Here is an 18,910-nt window from a genome sequence, read left to right as displayed (position 1 = left end):
TGCATATTGTGACTGTTTACTTTTTTCCTCTTAAAGTGTTTGTTTTCAGTTTGAGGTAGATTTTAGTCATCCCAGTAATCTACTGGAAGGGAGACAGTGGTCTACAAACAACTCTGAAAATTTCTGACTGCGTTGGGGATGCTTTTTTTTTTCCTAATTAATGCTGGACAGGCCACATAGGTGATTGTATTTTGCTATTCGTGGATAAGAACTGGTCAGGAATGTGATAATCGGCATCAGTCTTAGCTGTTCTTTTTATGGCATGGAAAAGCAGAAGAAATACCAATTGTAGTCCAAAGATAAGCAGGATGAATCTAGGCTAACAAGCTTGACAATTGCTGTATTGCTGTCTTAATTACCCAAATGTAAAAAATGTTATCAGCAAGTAGTTAGATATTATGCATAAATATATATATATATATATACACATTTATATGTGTGTGTGTGTATATATATATGTATGTGTTATTTTACCATTGATACATAACCTGAACTTTTCAAGGGTTCCTGAGAAATCTGGGAACCCTGAAGTAAGAAAGAATGCATGACTAAGAATATATCGAGTCTATCTTGACTAAAACTTGAAAAGCATCAGGAGGATACCATGTCTTAAAAAAAAACATATCTGAAGAAAGATGCAGCACACTGGGTGGTAGAAAGAGGACCAGGTTATCTGAGAAAAAAACAAAACAAAACATTGTTGTCCCCAGAATGGATATTTTCATTAATGAAATGAGAGGAACCTTCTGTGGGGAAATTGATTAACCTTGTGTAAGGATCAGGTAATTTGATAACATGACAAATTGTCATAATCAAGTATAAGTAATAGCATAGATGGGGCCACCTGGATCAAGTGTATAAATAACCGTAACAAACTGAGTTACATAAATGACCTGTAACTTCAGAACTGGGTATGCAGAAATGATCATTCTGATACCCTGTACTGTACTGCACTGCTAATTATATAAGTAGTTCTTTATTTTCCTGGCACTGGAGCTTCTCTGACTTCGAGATCTGGTTCAAGGATTGAAGTGGACAGAAATCTGTACAATTTTTAAGATTAGTTTTCTGAAAGTTTGGTTCTCTAACCAGCCTTCATTGCAAGATCAGAGGAATGCCAGTGGCAGTACAGAAAAAGAGGTGGGAGGCAGAGGAGTGTCAACTGTGGTTTTTGTTCAGATTAGTTTGCTGTTGCAGAATCTAGATTTATATTTCAAGACCTGTAGTTGAAAAGCACTTACGTAAAGGAAGCAAGCAGCTTATGCTCATTTTGTAGGCAGGGAAATTCATATGGAGTGGTTTTGGTTTAGATAGTTACAAGCTTGTTGCCAACAAATTATACCATCATTATTTTTTCAAACAGTCTTAGTGAGTTATCTTGTTTAGTCAGTTCTTTTTGAAGTCTTTTTGCTAATATTTTGTATTTATTCCTTTTTTTTTTTTTTTAAGAAGTCCTTACCAAAAAATGGTACAATTCTCTGTGCTTGTCAGGGGACTGAAAACTTAATGACTTAAAGCATAATCAAAGAAAAGGGGAAAAACTAAAAGGAAGCTTGTATATTCTGACAGAATAGCTTTATTTTAAGAACTGTTGCAGTTGCTTTTAAAAAGCAAAATATGGAGAAAAAAATAAATGTGGAATAAGTAGGGGTTTTTGAAGCTGAAAAAGGTATCAATTTCAGATGAAAAAATATGGCCCGTGTGTGGAATCATGTTTCTAATCTTTTACATTTAATCTTTTCATCAGTATCAATGCTGCAGCTCCCTTTTATGACACGTGACACGTGAATTAGACATGAATTTTCAAATGTAAAGGAGTTAAGTGTGCACCTTTTAATTGAAATTAGGTAAAAATTTGTGGTCAATGTCTTTAGGGTCTTGGACAGTTGCATCCCACTGACTTTTTAAATAACTAATTCATACTTTTCAGAATACTGTAATCCAGAAATATATTACAAACCTTTTTTGTCTTCCTTTCAGACAGTTTAGTTAACTCCCACTTATTTCTGGAATAGCAAGTACCAGGCAGAAAAGTAACAGGGAAGGATTAGTTCCAAGTGGCTGAAAGTATTCAGCTTTGCTTTAGGTTCAAAGTGAAGGGAAGGAGGATCGCATTGAAGTATAGGAGGAATAAGAAAAAGCATAGCCAGCAGGTGTGTACAGCTGTGAGCCTACTGATGTGTTCTGAAGAATGTGCCTGAAGTAGAATTTAAAATATTGGCAGCTTGGCTGCTGTTGGTTTTTATAGTAACATTATCAGCTGGGTGAGGAAGTGAGAGAACAGATTTATATTCAGGAGCACTGAGGACCTCACTAGTCATTTGGAGATAAAAAATAGCTTCTTTGGTCATTTGCTCTTTCTAATTGTTGAAGATTTAGCTGAAGCCTTAAGTTTATCTGCAAAGCTAAATAGGGGGAAATTTTGCTAACGCAAAATAGGGGGAAAGTTGAGAGTTGTTTTCTTAATTTTAGCAAACTGATGTGTTAAAACAGAGGTTAACTGGACAGGTGGAATAGGCGAATAGATGAAGTGCTGCATACTGGCTTTGCAGGGAAACATATATAGCAGTGAAAAATTTTTAACAGTGAAATTTTGTAATAGGTTTAAATTGCGTATACCTTCATAAGTACATAAAATTTAAAGTACTAAAGATTCTATTGAAAAACAGCAGCAACAAAACAAAAAAAAATTGATAATCTTTCAGATGTATCATACTTAGCTATTTTTCAGTTAGAAAATAGAGGAGTTGGAAGAGGAAGAACTGTGAGAAGATAAACAAAAGAAACCACATGATTTTCAGTTTTCTGTAAAATAATTGTTGTGCTGTCTCTCTTAACTATGCTATCAGTACATGGGTAAAGGAACATGTCAAGCTTGGTGTCAACTACCTGACAAAGTAGTTTTTGAAATTAAATGCTACCATTTTAGCATTGACCTCTTTATGTTCAGCAGAAGTAGAAAAGGTGAGGAGTAACATTGCTCTGCCATGTTCTATGCATTGTGTAAGTGGTACTTTTTCTAGTTTTCAGCAAGTATGCTGTTTTAGATAAAGCAATACATTTTATTAGTTTCTAGTGCCAAACTGAAACGGAAAAAGAATTGGTTTGGAACAACTTTCTACACGGAATTAACTGCAGATGGAGAAATCAAGAAAACAGCAAAATCAAGTAGTTCTTCAAATCCAAAGTGGGATGAACAGCTGACAGTGTAAGTAGTTTTTTTTTTTTGATTATTTAATACTATTTATTAGCCAGACCCTGCAGGCAAATATTTACTAGGCTTGGCTGCCTACATAATTTTTTCTGGCTGTTGATAACCACATGCAGATGTAAGATGCTGTTTATCTTAAATTAAAAGTCTTACTCAGTGCCTATGATGTTCCAAGAACATTTTTATTTTGTTTTGTTTTGAGGAGAGTGTTCTTGTATACAGCTACTGTCCACAGTATACCCTTAATATTTGTTTGTATTGTGGACCTTTCAAGTTTAAGATTCATCTCTAGAAGATCTGACTGTCATTCTCAATGTTAAAATGCAAAATTTCTCAGCTGGATAAATAGTAGTTATGAGGAAAGTCACTTTTTGTTTTAAATTTCCTAATGAAACAGATACATACACAAAAACAGTTTACTGCAAAATGGCCATGTAACTTATCCTTCCGTTTGAGCAGTTTAATTTGGTTATGGTTTAATTTGCTTACTGTGCAACAGGTGCAGATATACCTGACTATGACCCTACGAAGAACTGGCAAATCTTGCACAATGTAGTTGGCTAGAATGCATTATTATGCAACCAAGATTGTACTACTACAGATTTGGGTGTGGAAACAACACAGCTACTTTCAAGAGGCATTGAACATGGGCTAGTATGCCTTACAGCATCTGACCTGCCTTTGTACAATAATAGCCAGTTTGTTAGTTAGGGGAACCTGGTTTGGTTCTGGAGAATGGGGAGAGGCACAATATAACTAACTTTGGGGGAACTGTTTGCTTAGGAACATTAGTTGATAACTGCAGACCTGGGCTGAACCAGGTGGGTATTCCTCTGTCACATTTCTTGATGTTTCAGGTTTAGTAGTTTATTAGCCCTTTGTAGTACAGCAAAACTGAACAGAAAACATGGATTTCGAGGAGTTATTACTAGCACAAGTACAGAGCTATCGATATTCACAGAGACCAGAGTTGAGGAGGCAGGTTTCATTTGACAGGATTTGGTGAGCTGATAGAAATGAAGTAATTTGATGTATACAGTACAGCCAAACGAACTCATTCCATCATCAGTATTATTTAGGATCTGATTCTTATATGTCAGGTATTCTGGTCCCCTTTTCTTCTGTCTGTCAGAAAGGTATCACTGTTTCAGTTGTCCGATCTATTTAGGAATAAGTGAACTCTCCAACTTAATAAGTTCCCATGACATGTATGGGGGTATGCATGAGCACCAGCAGTGTATTCTGTGTGTACTTTTCCTCCCCACTCCCCATTTCTTTTTTTTAAGCTGGTCTTTTAGTAAGTCTTCCATTAGAAGGCAGACTATTCAAATTATAAAAGCATACTTCCTCATGGATTTCTGCAAAAATGATCCATGTTGTCCAACATGTTTAAGTGACTAAAGTTAGCTCTGTTGATGCGGCCTGGGGATTGTTTTTAGCATTATTTTTAGCAATACTGATATAACTTCATGTTTCTAGTTCTGATGGATATGTGACCTTGGACTCTCAGTACAATGTTTCTGCTCCATTTTTCACAGCACCCTTGCTGTAATAGACCCTATCTTGCAAAAACTTACTCTCCAGGACCTAGCATTGTTTTCTTTCCTGAGCAGGGGGGATATACTGCCAAGGCTTATTGTAGCATTACTGTAATTGGGACCTTTATCTTTCTGCTTTCCTCTAGTTTTTACTTTAGCTTTATCATTTGAGTTTTTTCCCCTCTGATTTTCGTGAGCATGCATTGTGATTTTATATATATATTTGTGGATTCATAAGCAATGTTTTATCAACATTTTCATGGCAAGTTGACAGCTATGGAATGTATTCCTCCTGCTTGCAAGTAGTTGATTGGTTGTATTTTCTTTTCATTTTTAGTAATTGGTATTTTTCTTTCTAGTCACAGACAAATATACTTACTACCTTTTTATTCACATTAAATAATGTGAGTTTTTAGTTAGAATTCTGGAATAGTGAGGAATAAGGAAAATATGTCTTTCATAAACCAAGTAAGATATGTTGTTATATAACTGAGCTTTGAGCTTAGGGTAGGTTTTTCTGATACTACCCAAATTCCTTATGCTATTATAGTAATGCTCTTTAATTGATCTTAAGGATAAATATTACAGTGTTTTCAGTGCTTAGTTAATTAAAAATTTCCCCTAACGGTACAAAAACCACTTTCAGTCAATTATTATCAAGAAATAACAATAAATATGAGAAAGTGAATTAAGATCAAATACTCCTAATAACACGAATGAATACTTTAAAATTTGTATATATTTTTTAAAAAATGTATTTTATATGCAGGAATGTGACTCCACAGACTACGCTGGAATTTAGAGTGTGGAGCCATCACACTTTAAAAGCAGATGCTTTATTAGGAAGAGCCACTGTAGACTTGAGACAAGCTTTGGAAATACACAATAGAAAATGTAAGTTATCCTGAAGGATATTTTAAGTAGAATTATTATTACTAATCTATATATCAAAACTGGCAATCAGACTACTAACTATACATGTAATTACAACTGATTTTCAGTTGATGTCTTTCCTTGTCTCTTCTGGACATGTCTAACTGTGCTATAGAGAAAAATTTGAATGTAACAATGGGATATAATAATTTTGAAACATACACCAGAGTACAAGTTACTACAAACTAAGTAACCACAGTAGTGATTAATTGAAATGTTTTGTGGCAAACTAATATCTAATTTGCTAGAAGATCTGTTTTAGACTTGTTTTTAAAACAAACAATAAATCTAAAGTTTTTGAAAAACTATCATTGTTCCTGTTTTCCTTCTTTGGAATTGTTAATAGAAGGGCTGTATATTTTTCTCTCACAATTTAACTGCCCAGAGAGCAGTAGAAACCATTGATGAAAAAAAAAAAATTGAGAAACTTATTTTTAGCATATCAGTGATTGTTGTGTTCTACGTAACTTTTAACTTTTGTTGTCTTTAATAGAATTAAAACAGGTCTTCTTTATCTAATTCACTTTTAAATTTTTTTTTCATGAATGCAAGAAGATGGTGAATCCACACTTTAAATTCCACTCCAGAGTGGCAGTAGAATTCCAGCTAATCCAATTTCTAACCTTTCTCACAAGTTAGATACACAAATCTGAGAGCTCTGTGTAGGGAGGTGGAGGAAAGGAGATCCCACCCAGCCCCCTCACCCTGCTTCATTTTTCTGATTCTTACAGAAAATCAAAACAGAATGCAAAATCAAGTGGAGTTTCTTCAGCATTACAAAAAAGATTCCTGACCAGGATTTTATAGTTAAGCAGAAAAGTTGAATATTTTTTATTTATTTATTTTTTTTAAAGTGATTTCTAAAATGACATTATAGTGAAATAAAATACTATTTAAATATTCATTTTGACATTACATGACCATATTTTTAAATACTTTCTAACAGAATAAAAAAGTGATCACAAAAAGAATTGTGCCTTCCGTACATCTAATGCATGATGTTTTATGCTTTAGCTGTGTCAGAAGAAACTGGATTGTAATAGCAACAGCAAACAAAATAGTTAATATTTTGTTGCTGTAGATACAGGGATTGTAGGATCCAATAACCTGTCAAATTCTTTCAGGAAATGGTTGACTGAGTTAGCTGTACATTGCACTAAAGGTAATTTATGTGCAGCACTTCTGATTTTGATGTGTCGACGGTTTGACACGTGCTGGATTATCAAGTAATTCATAGACAGAATAATCTGATCAGTATCCTTCAGTGTTTCAGTTATTTGTACCTAACGTAAAATGCAGTACTTGAAAGGTGCTTTACTGAAGAAAATGTAAAGAGGATGTCTTCTAAATGAAGAAATTTTAGAATTACTGCTATTACTTCCTTCTGCTAAGCACCATTAGTAGTGAATTGCTGCCCACACCCCTCCCAACTTTCTTGCAAACTCAGTTGGAGTACAGTGAACAGTTGGTCTGGTTTTGGAAGTTTACCTTTTAAAACAATACAAAGTAAACCAATCATCCTTTGCAGAGATGACAATTAGGAATATGTATCCTAACAGCTCTGTGGTGGGCTAGTTTCTTCTCCCTTTTCTTTTGCTACCATTTTCTAAAACGCAGATCTCAAACCCAATAATTTTGTAGTAATTTGGCAGCTTTGTGCTTGCTCCAGTGAAATCCATTTGTAACAGCAGTGGGTGTCTGCTAGTAACAGTTGCCCCACTACATATAGTTTAATCTGTTTTTTGAAATAACAGGTGTCAGTATTGACCGTAGAAAAGCCTTGGGGACGTCTGGTAATAGCTGATGGTAGCATTCCCTGTTTTCATGTTTATTGTTCATTTATGATGTTTATTAAGAAATTAAAAAAATAAGGAAATGCTGGCTAGTTTAATGCATAGAAGTGCAAGTTGCATAGGGAGCTTTGACTTTAGCTTGGAACACTGTCATATTGAGGGAAATATGCTGATATATCTTGAAAAAAATAATCCTTTAATCTGAGACCACAAATATTAAAAGGCCGTAACCGTTTTAACCTGATTAATGTGAACTCATAGCTTACTGTGTTTGCATTTCTGACGTGTAGTTTTAAATTCTGTACTAGTAACAGGTGACTTAGGGAGAATTATGCAACATCCACAGCATGTTTTACCTCTGGTTATGTATGTCTGTCTACGTGTGTATGCATTGCTTACCAGTTATATTGAATTTTTTTTACTGCACCATGTACATGTGTTTTGTGTTGTTTTTTTTTTTTTTGTATATCTCGAAACAAAAAGTTTGTCAGTTTCTCATTTAATTTTTGATTGCTTGAGGTATCCTCTCATACTGTTTAATCCTTGGAGTTGGAGTCTGTGAAAATGCTCCTAAGAACTTACTAAAATATATATATGTATATATATATTTAAATAGGAAAGACTGTGTGGAGTTTTTGTATTTATTTTTTCCTCGAAGTGATGTTCTTTTTAGTTGTCTCTTAGAACTACTTTTGGAAGGTGATAGAAGAAATGAACATAAACTATGGTTGTAGGATAAAGTTCCCTGTGACTTGTAACATGTAGTATTTGGATGTGTAGTTCAGAAGTTTTTTTACTTTAAGCCTTCCTGTGTTATGTAAGTAGTGCATGGTTTCAGAAGGGCTTAGTGGAAAAAGAAAACCTGGGAAATCATTTACAATAAAGTGCTGAAAATACATGGATTTTATAGTATACCTAGAATATGTTACGTAAATGGACAGTTTATTTCTGTATTATACTGTGGTTTTACCCACAGCTGGTGTAAATTTACACAATTTCATAGTGAACTGTGGTGATTCAAATCATCTGAACATATCACGTTTCATTTTGTGCAACTAAATATATTTTTTTGTTGACAGTCTTTTTTTTAACATTGCTTAGAATTTAATCTTTCCTTTATCCCTTCTCTCCTCTTCTCCTACCCAACCCAATTCCGTTTCTAGTGGAGAAGGTGAAAGAACAGTTGAAGCTATCTTTGGAAAACAAGAGTGGCATGGTGCAAACAGGTGAACTGACAGTTGTGCTAGATGGTTTGGTGGTTGAACAAGAATCTCTTACAAATATCAGTTCACCAGCAACCAGTAAGTTAAAACAATTCAACTGGATTGTAATATTTTGATTAATATTTCAAACAGATGTAGTGGAATATTTCTATTGATTTTTGTTTGTTTACTGTTCAGTAGAAGTTCAGCAAAATGGTGAAGCTGTGCATGAAAACAGAGATGCTTCAGCAAGAAGTACAATAAGGTTGGAATTTATTTTTGTATTTTAAACTCTATGTGTGACATATATCAGCAAATTTATCTGTTAGCATTTTTTTGTGTGTGAATGGGAGTGATTTTCACTGTCAAGCCCTTAATTATTTTACCAAAGGCTTTAGAAATACAGTTTGTATAATAATTACATAATGTAGTTTGACAGAAATTAAATTTGCAACTGTCCTTCCTCTCCTGTTAGAACCTGCTCTCCAGTAGTTTATGATTGCCTCTTGGAAGTGTAGCCCTCTGAAAACAGATTTCTTGTTGGCTGAAATTTTATGAAATCCTGGGAGCAGTGGCTCACTGTGATTTTGAGTACTTACTATGTTCTTTTTTTTTTTTTTTCTTGCTGTTTAAGAGAGATTTCTGTTCATGTGTACCAACTTCTTGCAATGTACCATTTGAACGGAAGGAAGAAGAAAAAAAAGTATAAATGACTTCCCTTTTGCCCGGTTCCTTTTTTAAGGTTGTTATCAGGAAGTTGTTGAACAGACTTGTATTGCATTTAGGAAGCAGTATTCAGAACACTAAGGCAAAGACTTTGCCTGCTTCAACCTGAAGTGGCAAGAAGACGACTTTCGGATCAATTTAGAGCTTTGTTCTTGGTGCCTCCATTTTTATGCCAGCTGATGGACTGCCTGCAGAGAAGTAGGTGTAGACTGTTTGACCTCTCACTGTTAGTGAGTCAAGTAGGTCAATATTCACATCAAATTAACATTACTTTTTAGTTTTTGACACAGGATGCAGTGAAAAAGCATACAGTTGCTATGCATTTGAACGACAGTACACATTTGTAGTTGTATGCTTGACTTGATTCTTCTTTTGAAAATAAGATCTCCCATAGGTGCCCAATAAGAGGGAGTGAGGATAAAAAGTTACTTACCCTAGTTTGCTTTAGAAAGGTTTGGGACTATGCAAAGTGAATTGAAATGCATATGCATAACACTTTGAAACATGAGTAGCAATTATTTGTTTTCATTCAACTGTTACTGCTCCCAGTGTAGTTTTTACTGTCACGTTTACTTGATGTTTGTATTCTGATTACAACAGTTCTCCATATAAATTTCCAGCAGTTTTGATTTACAGTTTTAAAACAAAAAGGTTTCTAGTCTAGAATTGACAAGGGATTGTATTTTAATTATCTGTTAATACTACTCATCTTGTTGGGTAAGATAGCATGGAAATTCTATTTCTTCCTTTCATATTCTGCAAAGTGGGACTTGTAACAATTCTCATGTTTTTTTGTTATATATTTAACTTGAATTTTAACCACTACTCCTTGCAAAGATGGGGAGTTGGCACTGAATGTAATTTTCATAATATGTGATTCTGGTGGGTGGCTTTATGCATTATGGGATAGATTTAAGTAAAAGTAGTGTAGTTGAACAGGACTTTGCATTCATAGGCCTTTACAGTACATGTATTTCATTGCAGCCATTCAAACATAGAGCTTCTTGTGTATGTCTGTCCACGTACTCACCCATCCTGCCTATACATAGAGAAACTAACTTTACTGAAGGAGTTTTCTTACTTATGTTATTACTGGAAAAAAAAAAGAGAGATGACAAAATTATTGTTCCAGTTGCTTAATGAGAGAAAAAGTTATCCTGCTCATAGCTGCTGCTTTGGAATGGTTCCTAAGGCATTTTTGGAAGATGTGGCAGGCACATTGGTCTGCCCAACTCAATTCTAATATGCCATTACAAAGTAAAAGATGAAGAGGAAATGAGAAATCTGATCTGTTTTAAGTATCTAAAATTCTTCAAAACAACATTTGTATGTTGTTCCTTAATTGTTTTTGTCTTGCACTTGACTGTTACCTAGGCTGCATACGTGGTATTATAAACTGTTGTGAATTTACCACGGTTTCTTTGTGTTTCTTTACCATGTAATAGTGTAGGATTTGTTTTATTTTGCCTAACTGTTCGATGTGTTTGTACTAATGTAAACCTATATATATATATGTATTTTTTTATTTTTACCAAGATCTGCTTGTGATATTTCTAATGGGATAGACAATCAAGTACCTTCAAACTCTGTAGTACAGAATGCGTTCTGCACAGAAGCTATTAATGGAGACAGCTCACCATCTCCTACTCACGTTGCAGCGAGACCCAAAAATACACCAGTACCAAAACCACTTGCAGCTCAGCCTGTCAACAGCACTGGTAAGAATGGGAGGGTTATGAGACTATGTACCGTAAGGTTTTTTTGTCTAGTTGAAATGAATCTGAAGTTGAATCACTTTTCCTGTACATTTTTTTGTTAGATTTTAAAAATTCTGAAAGAATGTTTCTGGGCTTGAATTTATAATCTTGTGTTTTCACTTCCATGAATTTTTCTGGAGTAGGTCCATTCTTCAGTCTACCAACTTTCACACTTCCCTGTGAATTCTCATCTTGGATGAAGAAAGATTTAAAGCATCCAAATCTTCTTTCCCTATCCCAGATGACTAAACCATATTATGAGTTGTCAGGAGGAAAACTTAGGTTTCTTTCACAGAATTAATTTGAGTAACTGTAGTTAGGTTTCTTTTGCTATTGGATAAATCTGCTGTTTATTGCTGTCAGGGAATCACAGAATCATCTAAATTGGAAGAGACCTCCAAGATCGCCTAGTCCAACCTCTGACCTAATAGTAACAAGTCCTCCACTAAACCGTATCACTAAGCTCTGTATCTGAACGTCTTTTAAAGACCTCCAGGGGTGGTGACTCAACCAGTTCCCTGGGCAGCACATTCCAGTGCCTAACAACCCTTTTGGTAAAGAAGCTTTACCTAATATCCAACCTAAACCTCTGCTGGTGCAACTTCAGCCCATTCCCCCTTGTCCTGTCATCGGGAACTATTGTGCTCTTAGTTGAAATGTGTTGTAGATTCTTTTTGCCTTCCATTTAAAACAAAGACAAACATTCAGTAAAGTAAAAGAAGTGAAAAGCAAATATTTTTCATTATTTTTGTTCTTCAGAGAGAGCTTTGCATCTAATCATGACTATGCTTTCTAAGCGCTTTCCGTCTTTCCTCAGCTGATTGACTGAGATTAGAGTGATAGCAGAGCAAAAAGGTACTCTTAAATAGGAAGAGGCAAGCTGTTAATAAACAGGAGAATGGAGACTGTCAAGCTTCCTGTAATAGAGTGGGAAATGTGGGATGGTAGGAAGATGACGGAAATAATTATAAACTTTAAAAGGTAGTAATTAAATCAGGTCTTCTGTGAAGTGAATCTCTATTTAGAGAACTTGAACTCAATTCCCTTCTCTTTTCAGTTGAAGGCCAAAGAGCATATGTATTATTTAAGTGTTTTTCCTTTTTAGGGAGAGAGATCCAATAGCTGAGAGATCCATTTTAAATTGGTATTCAGATAGTGTAATTGCAGAAATAATTGATTTGTTCAAATAGTAATATTGATGAAACCATACTACTGAGCTTGCACTAAGTCACCGCTATAACAGTTTTCAACTACTGTACCTGTTGGTGGAGACTTCTTTGAGACAAGATGTAGAATGAGTCTTCATGATTTGTTGATGACAGTTTTTTTGTTTTGTTCTTCTCACTGTTGTGCTTAGCAGGATTGTCATTTTATGTGATGTTGCCAGAATTGCTTTTTCAGATCTGAATGATGAGGTAATCAGCTGATAAAATGTTTTACAGATCTGTTTTGGAGATCACCTTGCTAAGAGAGACAACAATTTGTCAGTTACTTTGATCTCTGACTTCATTTTGGAATCTCATAGATCCTTTCATGTAGATGAATTGAAATTACTGTTTTAATGAAAGCTGAAACTTCAGCTGGCATTTTTTCTTATTTAAACAAAGCTGTTGGTAGTTAAAAGAGACATTTGAAGAAAACTGATCAGGTTGTCTGTAGTTATATATATTTTTTTTTAATCTCATGGTTTATAGTTGCTTGAACTAATACAAAGTCTTGATGTGGCTTGGTGTTGGTTAACCTGTTCTGTGTGAGATGGAAGTAGTGATACATTGCCCTGGAATAGTTCTGTTAATAAAGCAATGCCTTTACAGATCTTACAAATCGGCTGCTACCTGCAAAACCATGCTCATCGTTCTGCATGTGAAGAAACATATGTGGCCCAGTGATAATTCCTTAAAGAGACTGGCTTGCTAACCGGAATATATTACTGATTTCTGTTTTATTGCTTGTAATTCTTTGATCTGCTTGTGTGTGTGTGTGTGTGCATGCGCAAGTATTTTAGAGGAAAATGAGATTTACAGTTTGCCAATATCTGCTCTTACTTTCTGGGAAAGCAAGAAATTGCTGACATTACAGAGCTATTGCAAGTAGTATGTAGAGTCTAGCTATTTATTTATTTGTGAGGATGCTATACATAAATAAGTAAACTCTTCAAAATGGTGTTCCATCATTTTATAGGTACTAATCTATGGCTAATTTTTGCACATTTCTATCAATAAGGTTATGAATATAGAGAGCAATTGTAGTATTTTGGCCTCAGAATTGTAAGCTGATAGCATGCTATCAGTTAGAAAATCACTTGAAGTCTGTGTTGCATATTATATTTGGTCTTGAGGGAAAATACTTCCAACTCTAAAAAAGGTATGAACTGAGAAGCTTAAATAGAATTGTCACTGATGTTAGCCTGCTTTTTCTGCACCCCTAGTTGTGACTGATATTGCATTGCTTTAAATAAGGGCCTTGACTTTTAATGGGGGTCCTCTGACTACTGTACCTAATTTGTCTTGTCTGAGGCAAGGTCATGTGCTGAGATACTGTTCTGTTAAGCTCTGCAGATGATCGGTATTGATGTATTACTAGCCAATTGGGCTTGGGAGTACTTATGCCTTCTTAGCCCCTTTTTTCTGCCAAATCCATGTCTGCTTTAAACCTGTTATGAGATTATGCTTGCTTGAGTTGGATGACATTTGTGTTGTTCTTAAAAAGACAGAAATCAATTTAGTTTGATTCTAAAATAATTTTCTCAAGTCTTTGACCTATATAAATTACAAGTGTCATGGGTCGGACTGTGATGGAGTTTGTATGCAGCTGTATTTTAGATTTGTGACCAAAATAATGTTGATTACACAGTTATGTTTTAGCTGTGGCTGAACAGTGCTTGCACAGAGTTAAGGCATTATCTATTTCTTACTCTGCCTCCCCCAGGTCAGTAAATAGATTGTGAGTATGCATGAGGTTGGGAGACAACCAGGCAGATGACCTGAACGAACCACAGAGATATTCCATGCCTGTAGTGTTATGCTTGGCAATTAAAAAAGGAGATGAGGAAGTTTAGGGAGGTTAGCTGTCTTTTTGCTAGGAACTGACTGGGTATCAGTCTACCCACTGAAGGTGGTGAATGATTGCCCTTACATCACTTGTTTTGTTTTGTTGTCTTTCTCTCTTCTGCTTCTTATTAACTATTTTTTGCTTTGACCATCAAGTTTTCTTGCTTTTACTCCTCCTTTCCTCTTGTCCCATCACACTGTGGGTGGGTGAGAAGTGTGAGTGAATGACTCTGTGGTACTTAGCTAATTACTTAAGTATGGTTAGCCCACAACAGTTAGCAAAATACAGATTTTTAGGACTTACTGACCTTGTTTGGGGTGTGAGGAGGAGTTTTTTCTAAGCCGTACACAGGTGTTTTTTTGCTTAATTGTACAATTCTATATCTCAACTCTAAAAAAATGGAAAAAAGTGTAAGAACTACCTCTTAGTTTAATGTATTTCATATAGTTACTTAGCTCCTAATATTTTTCTTTCATCTCATGCTAATAAAAATTCTTTTTTGAAGTTTGTACAAGTTCAAAGTTTCAAAGCAAGTAAGGTGAAGCAGATGTCTACCTTTTACTAATCTAAAGAATAGAGTGTAAAGTTGAATTGAACAAGATATGCGGAAACTAAGGTGTTACCTTTGCTGGATGTATAAAGAATGGCTTGCAGATTGTACGTTTTAATTACAGCTTTAGCTGAGGCAGGTGCACTGTGACTTTTTTGTCATCTTAGGCAAAAATGCTGCTTATGGCATGTAGGTGTGAATTAAACATGTTCCTTTCTTTGTTTCAATGTAGATTGCTCTACAAGTAGATCGTTAAAAAAGTAAAACTCATCAGAATCTGATATGCAAATGTTCTTATTTCCCATTTCTTAGTTAATGGTGAGTCATCTGCCTCTGCACCAGAAGCTGGTAATTCTTCTGTCTCCGAGGCAGTGGTGGTAGGTTCAGCAGAAGCTCCCATGTCTACAGATTGCACTAACACTACAGTAGAACCTCAGTCAACAGCAGAAGCAGCTAGTTGTTCCGAAAGCCACGCTTCTACATTACCTGTTGTGTCTGCTGGACTAGAAGATACAGCTACAACGGACTGTGCGCAACCTAATGCCAGAAACAGTACAGCAGCAGATGCAGCAAAACCTAGGGAATCCTCCTCAACCTCAAGTGCATCCGGAGAGCCTGTAAGACAGCAGCCTGGTAATGCCAGTACAGAACCTTTGCCACCAGGGTATGTGGGCTTGATTTTAATACTGTAATTGTGTTTGGTCTGAATGTGTATATAAAGAAACAGCAATTTAATTCCATATGGAGATTGCCAAATGCAGATCAGTTGGCTGAGAAGGGGTTATTTGATCTAAAATGGGGTTTGTACTGTGCTGCTATAATTGGCTAGTAGCTCATGCCCCAGAAACTAGCAACTGATCACTGATTTGCTGAGACAGTAATATGATCTAAATAGAGGAACTCTTGGGCATTATGGATGTGAAAGCTTTTCATTTGATCTATTCAAACTTATTTGGGTTATAATTCATTGCTCCTTCAGTTCTTAAACTATAAGAATGTAGTAGGAACTAAGATACAGAGAAGTGAAAATGAATAAAATAGTCTACAAATACTTGTAGGTGCTTGCAGCATAGGAATATAACCAACAATGTTAAAAACAAAGATTTGAAGTTTCTATATATGCTCAGAATAACTAGAAACTGTTATTTCTATGGAACTGTCTGAGACTACTGCTGTAGTCCTAAACCTTAAGTACACAATTAAAGATATGCTTAAACATTTAATAAAAATATGATACATGTTCCAATACATATATCAATCTTAAACAAAACAAACAAAAAAACAAATGCTTTCATGTTCGGGTGAGAAGGTGTTTTCAGTAACTAACTGAGGATGCTGAAATTTCTGTGATATTTTAAATATTAACTATTTTAGCATTTTTGAACACAGACAGTTTATTCCCAAAGCGTATATAATTTATGCAATTGCAGCTGATCTTTCAAAGAGCCTGTCTTGTATCTGCTCCCTCTGAAACAGGTTCAGTAAGTAATTAGGGACAGTTCACTTGAGCTTCTGCATTTGGATAAACATGAAAACAGGAATCTAGAAAGACAGATGTATGGTATGTACTTTGTAGGGAAATATTACAATTATTATTAAAATATTATTTGCTTCTCTTTTATCACGTCATAGTCTTGCCATTTAACCTCTTGAACTGCAGAAAGCATTTCCAGGAGTTTTATAGGATACTTTGTAATAGTGAGGAAATGCACATCAACTTCTATGAGTAGCAAGCAAGATGTTCTGCCTATACTTTTAGGAGCTAATTAATTACATTTATAAGAAAAGCATACATCTAACACAAGCAAGGGCTTCAATTCATTGTCTAATCCAGTTTTCCTCTCCCATTTAGAAATGGCATGTATTGTATTACAGCAGTTCTCAAGAGCATGAAACTTGAATTGCTTGTAATGTTTGGTCCTCTGTCCATCTTCATTGTAAGGGCTTTGCAACTAAAACTGAAGAAGTAATCCCCAAGGATATCAGATACAGAATTTACCAGGACAGGAAATAGAAACACAGGGAAAATTATCTGATAGCCCGTGTTTCAGGTTCACTCTGACACTCTGAATGATCCTGTTGTTTGTTGGGTACAAGGAACAGTGCTTCAAAATGTAGATTACTTTTTTTTTTTTTTTTTTGTGAGAGGCAAGTACTTGAAAATGCAAAGAATGTCTCTAAACTTTCTGAATTTAGTTATTTTAGCATACAGACTGTGTGTAGTTAATTACTTGGCTTTGTTTTCAGATACCTTAAATAGAATTTGGAAATGTTTGTGAATATTGATGTACGCTCATTTTACGTACCAAGTTCCTTAAAGAAATTTTCATGGTGATACCAGTTCAAGCAGGAAGCAGGAAATAAATGATTTTTATTCTAGTGTGAGTTGTCTTTGGTGTTTCAGAATGAGGTTTGGATCATTGTGTGTTCATTCAATAGCAAAGTGTTTTTTTTTTGCTTAGTGAGAAATAATTCCTAAAGAAATGCTTTCACCTTGACTTATATGTAAGTCTTTTTTGTCTTGAAGATGGGAGCAAAGAAAGGATCCTCATGGTAGAACCTATTATGTTGATCACAACACGCGAACTACAACATGGGAAAGACCACAGCCCTTACCTCCTGGGTAATGTAGACTTTTTTTTTTAATTTAAATCTGGTAATAGTACTATTTTTATGTTGTCGTTTGGTTGGTGCAAGAACTACAGTCATGTTTTTAGTAAGCAGCTCATTGAAAATATATATATTAAGATACCTTAACTTTCAGTTAGCTTAGAGTTGTGTTAATTTGCATAAGTATATTGGTGTATATATATGTCTCATTCTGATGACGTGTTCAAATGTAGCTGCTAAATTCTGTTTTTCTTCCTTTAAAACGTAAACATTAAAAAATGAATGCTTTACCACCCTTATTTAGATGGCACAACTCGCTGTAGTGCTGTTGTTCCTGACTTCTGATTCTCAGAAAATATGGTTGTTTATTTTGTGTGTGTGAAACCTGCCAACTTGTTCATGGCCACAGGAAATTGCAAAGTTAAAACTGAGGTGACAGAAAGAGCTGAGGATGCTATTTCCTGCAGTCTGTTTGCTCAGTGTATTTGTTCTTCTACCAATGAAGCTGGGGAGTACTTTTGCATACTTTAGAAATTAAAAACATGACTGTCACTCTCATTACTTCATTCAAATACTATCTAGGAACTTAGCATAAAGAGAAAATCAGTTATGTGATGGTACTGAAAAACGTAACTGTTAACATTTGTGTTTCTTGGTAGCTGGGAAAGAAGAGTTGATGATCGCGGAAGAGTTTACTATGTGGACCATAACACCAGAACAACAACATGGCAACGACCAACAATGGAATCAGTCAGGAACTTTGAGCAATGGCAATCTCAGCGTAATCAACTGCAGGGAGCTATGCAACAATTTAACCAACGATACCTCTATTCGGTAATTTTTGCATAAAATTTAGACACGAATAGAGATATAGGTATACTTCCTGTTTGATTTTTCTAAAATGCTTTAATAACCATTCAACCATATGTGTTATATTTCTCATCAACAATTCAACTGATTCTGTTCACAAAGTTTGTAAGAATCATCCTTCAAGAAAAAAGTACTCCCTTCTGAATCTCCTTCCTAACTTGAGTTTTGTGGACTGTATGATACTTAAGACTTTCAATGACTGTAGTAACAGGTAAAAGTAGAGCACTCCCTTAACTGAAAAGGAGTGTCAAAGACGGGATTTGGGCATTTTGAATATTAAATGGCATTCAGAACTTCCCTAGTGATTAGGAGTCTCTCAGCATTACAGGTGTGGTAATTTTTTTTACTTTGAGCTCATTTTGAAGCTAAGTCACCTGGTTCATCTCTGGAATTTCTAATACAGCTTTCCATTTCTCTCAGATAGTTACTGAGTCACTTAACTGTTGGAAGAAAGTATCATGAGTAGCTTCAAAGAAGATATTTCTTGAGACAGATTTTTTTCATTTCTAATGAGATAAATGGGATAGTTGTTTTTTCTGCAGTTAAAGATGATGCCTGCATGTCACTGTTATCCTAAACACTTTATTGTAACTGTTCATTCTCTTAAGTCTCTAGGATAGGATCTTAATTTAATTAATGATAAATGATGCTTTAATCAATTTAATTAAT

The 18,910-nt window shown here is 35.1% G+C and overlaps 1 protein-coding gene across 6 annotated transcripts in view; it reads left to right on the top strand.

Annotated features, from left to right (window-relative positions):
* Positions 1–18,910, top strand: part of WWP1 (WW domain containing E3 ubiquitin protein ligase 1) — a 60,664-nt gene that overhangs the window by 22,910 nt on the left and 18,844 nt on the right. For 2 of the 6 annotated variants that reach the window (XM_027452435.3, XM_027452434.3), the window contains 8 exons: positions 3,070–3,208; positions 5,519–5,643; positions 8,639–8,776; positions 8,876–8,942; positions 10,940–11,121; positions 15,074–15,425; positions 17,289–17,384; positions 18,031–18,205. In XM_027452435.3, coding sequence (XP_027308236.1) covers positions 3,070–3,208; positions 5,519–5,643; positions 8,639–8,776; positions 8,876–8,942; positions 10,940–11,121; positions 15,074–15,425; positions 17,289–17,384; positions 18,031–18,205 — 1,274 coding nt within the window. Of the gene's footprint in view, positions 1–3,068; positions 3,209–5,518; positions 5,644–6,413; positions 6,489–8,638; positions 8,777–8,875; positions 8,943–10,939; positions 11,122–15,073; positions 15,426–17,288; positions 17,385–18,030; positions 18,206–18,910 lie in introns of those variants that run through there. The other 4 variants (XM_027452436.3, XM_038175334.2, XM_013096804.5 and 1 more) reach the window with 4 other exon arrangements.

Source organism: Anas platyrhynchos, chromosome 2 (assembly GCF_047663525.1).
Source record: "Anas platyrhynchos isolate ZD024472 breed Pekin duck chromosome 2, IASCAAS_PekinDuck_T2T, whole genome shotgun sequence".
NCBI classification, from domain to species: domain Eukaryota; kingdom Metazoa; phylum Chordata; class Aves; order Anseriformes; family Anatidae; genus Anas; species Anas platyrhynchos.
This window is presented reverse-complemented; position numbering and strand designations above follow the sequence as displayed.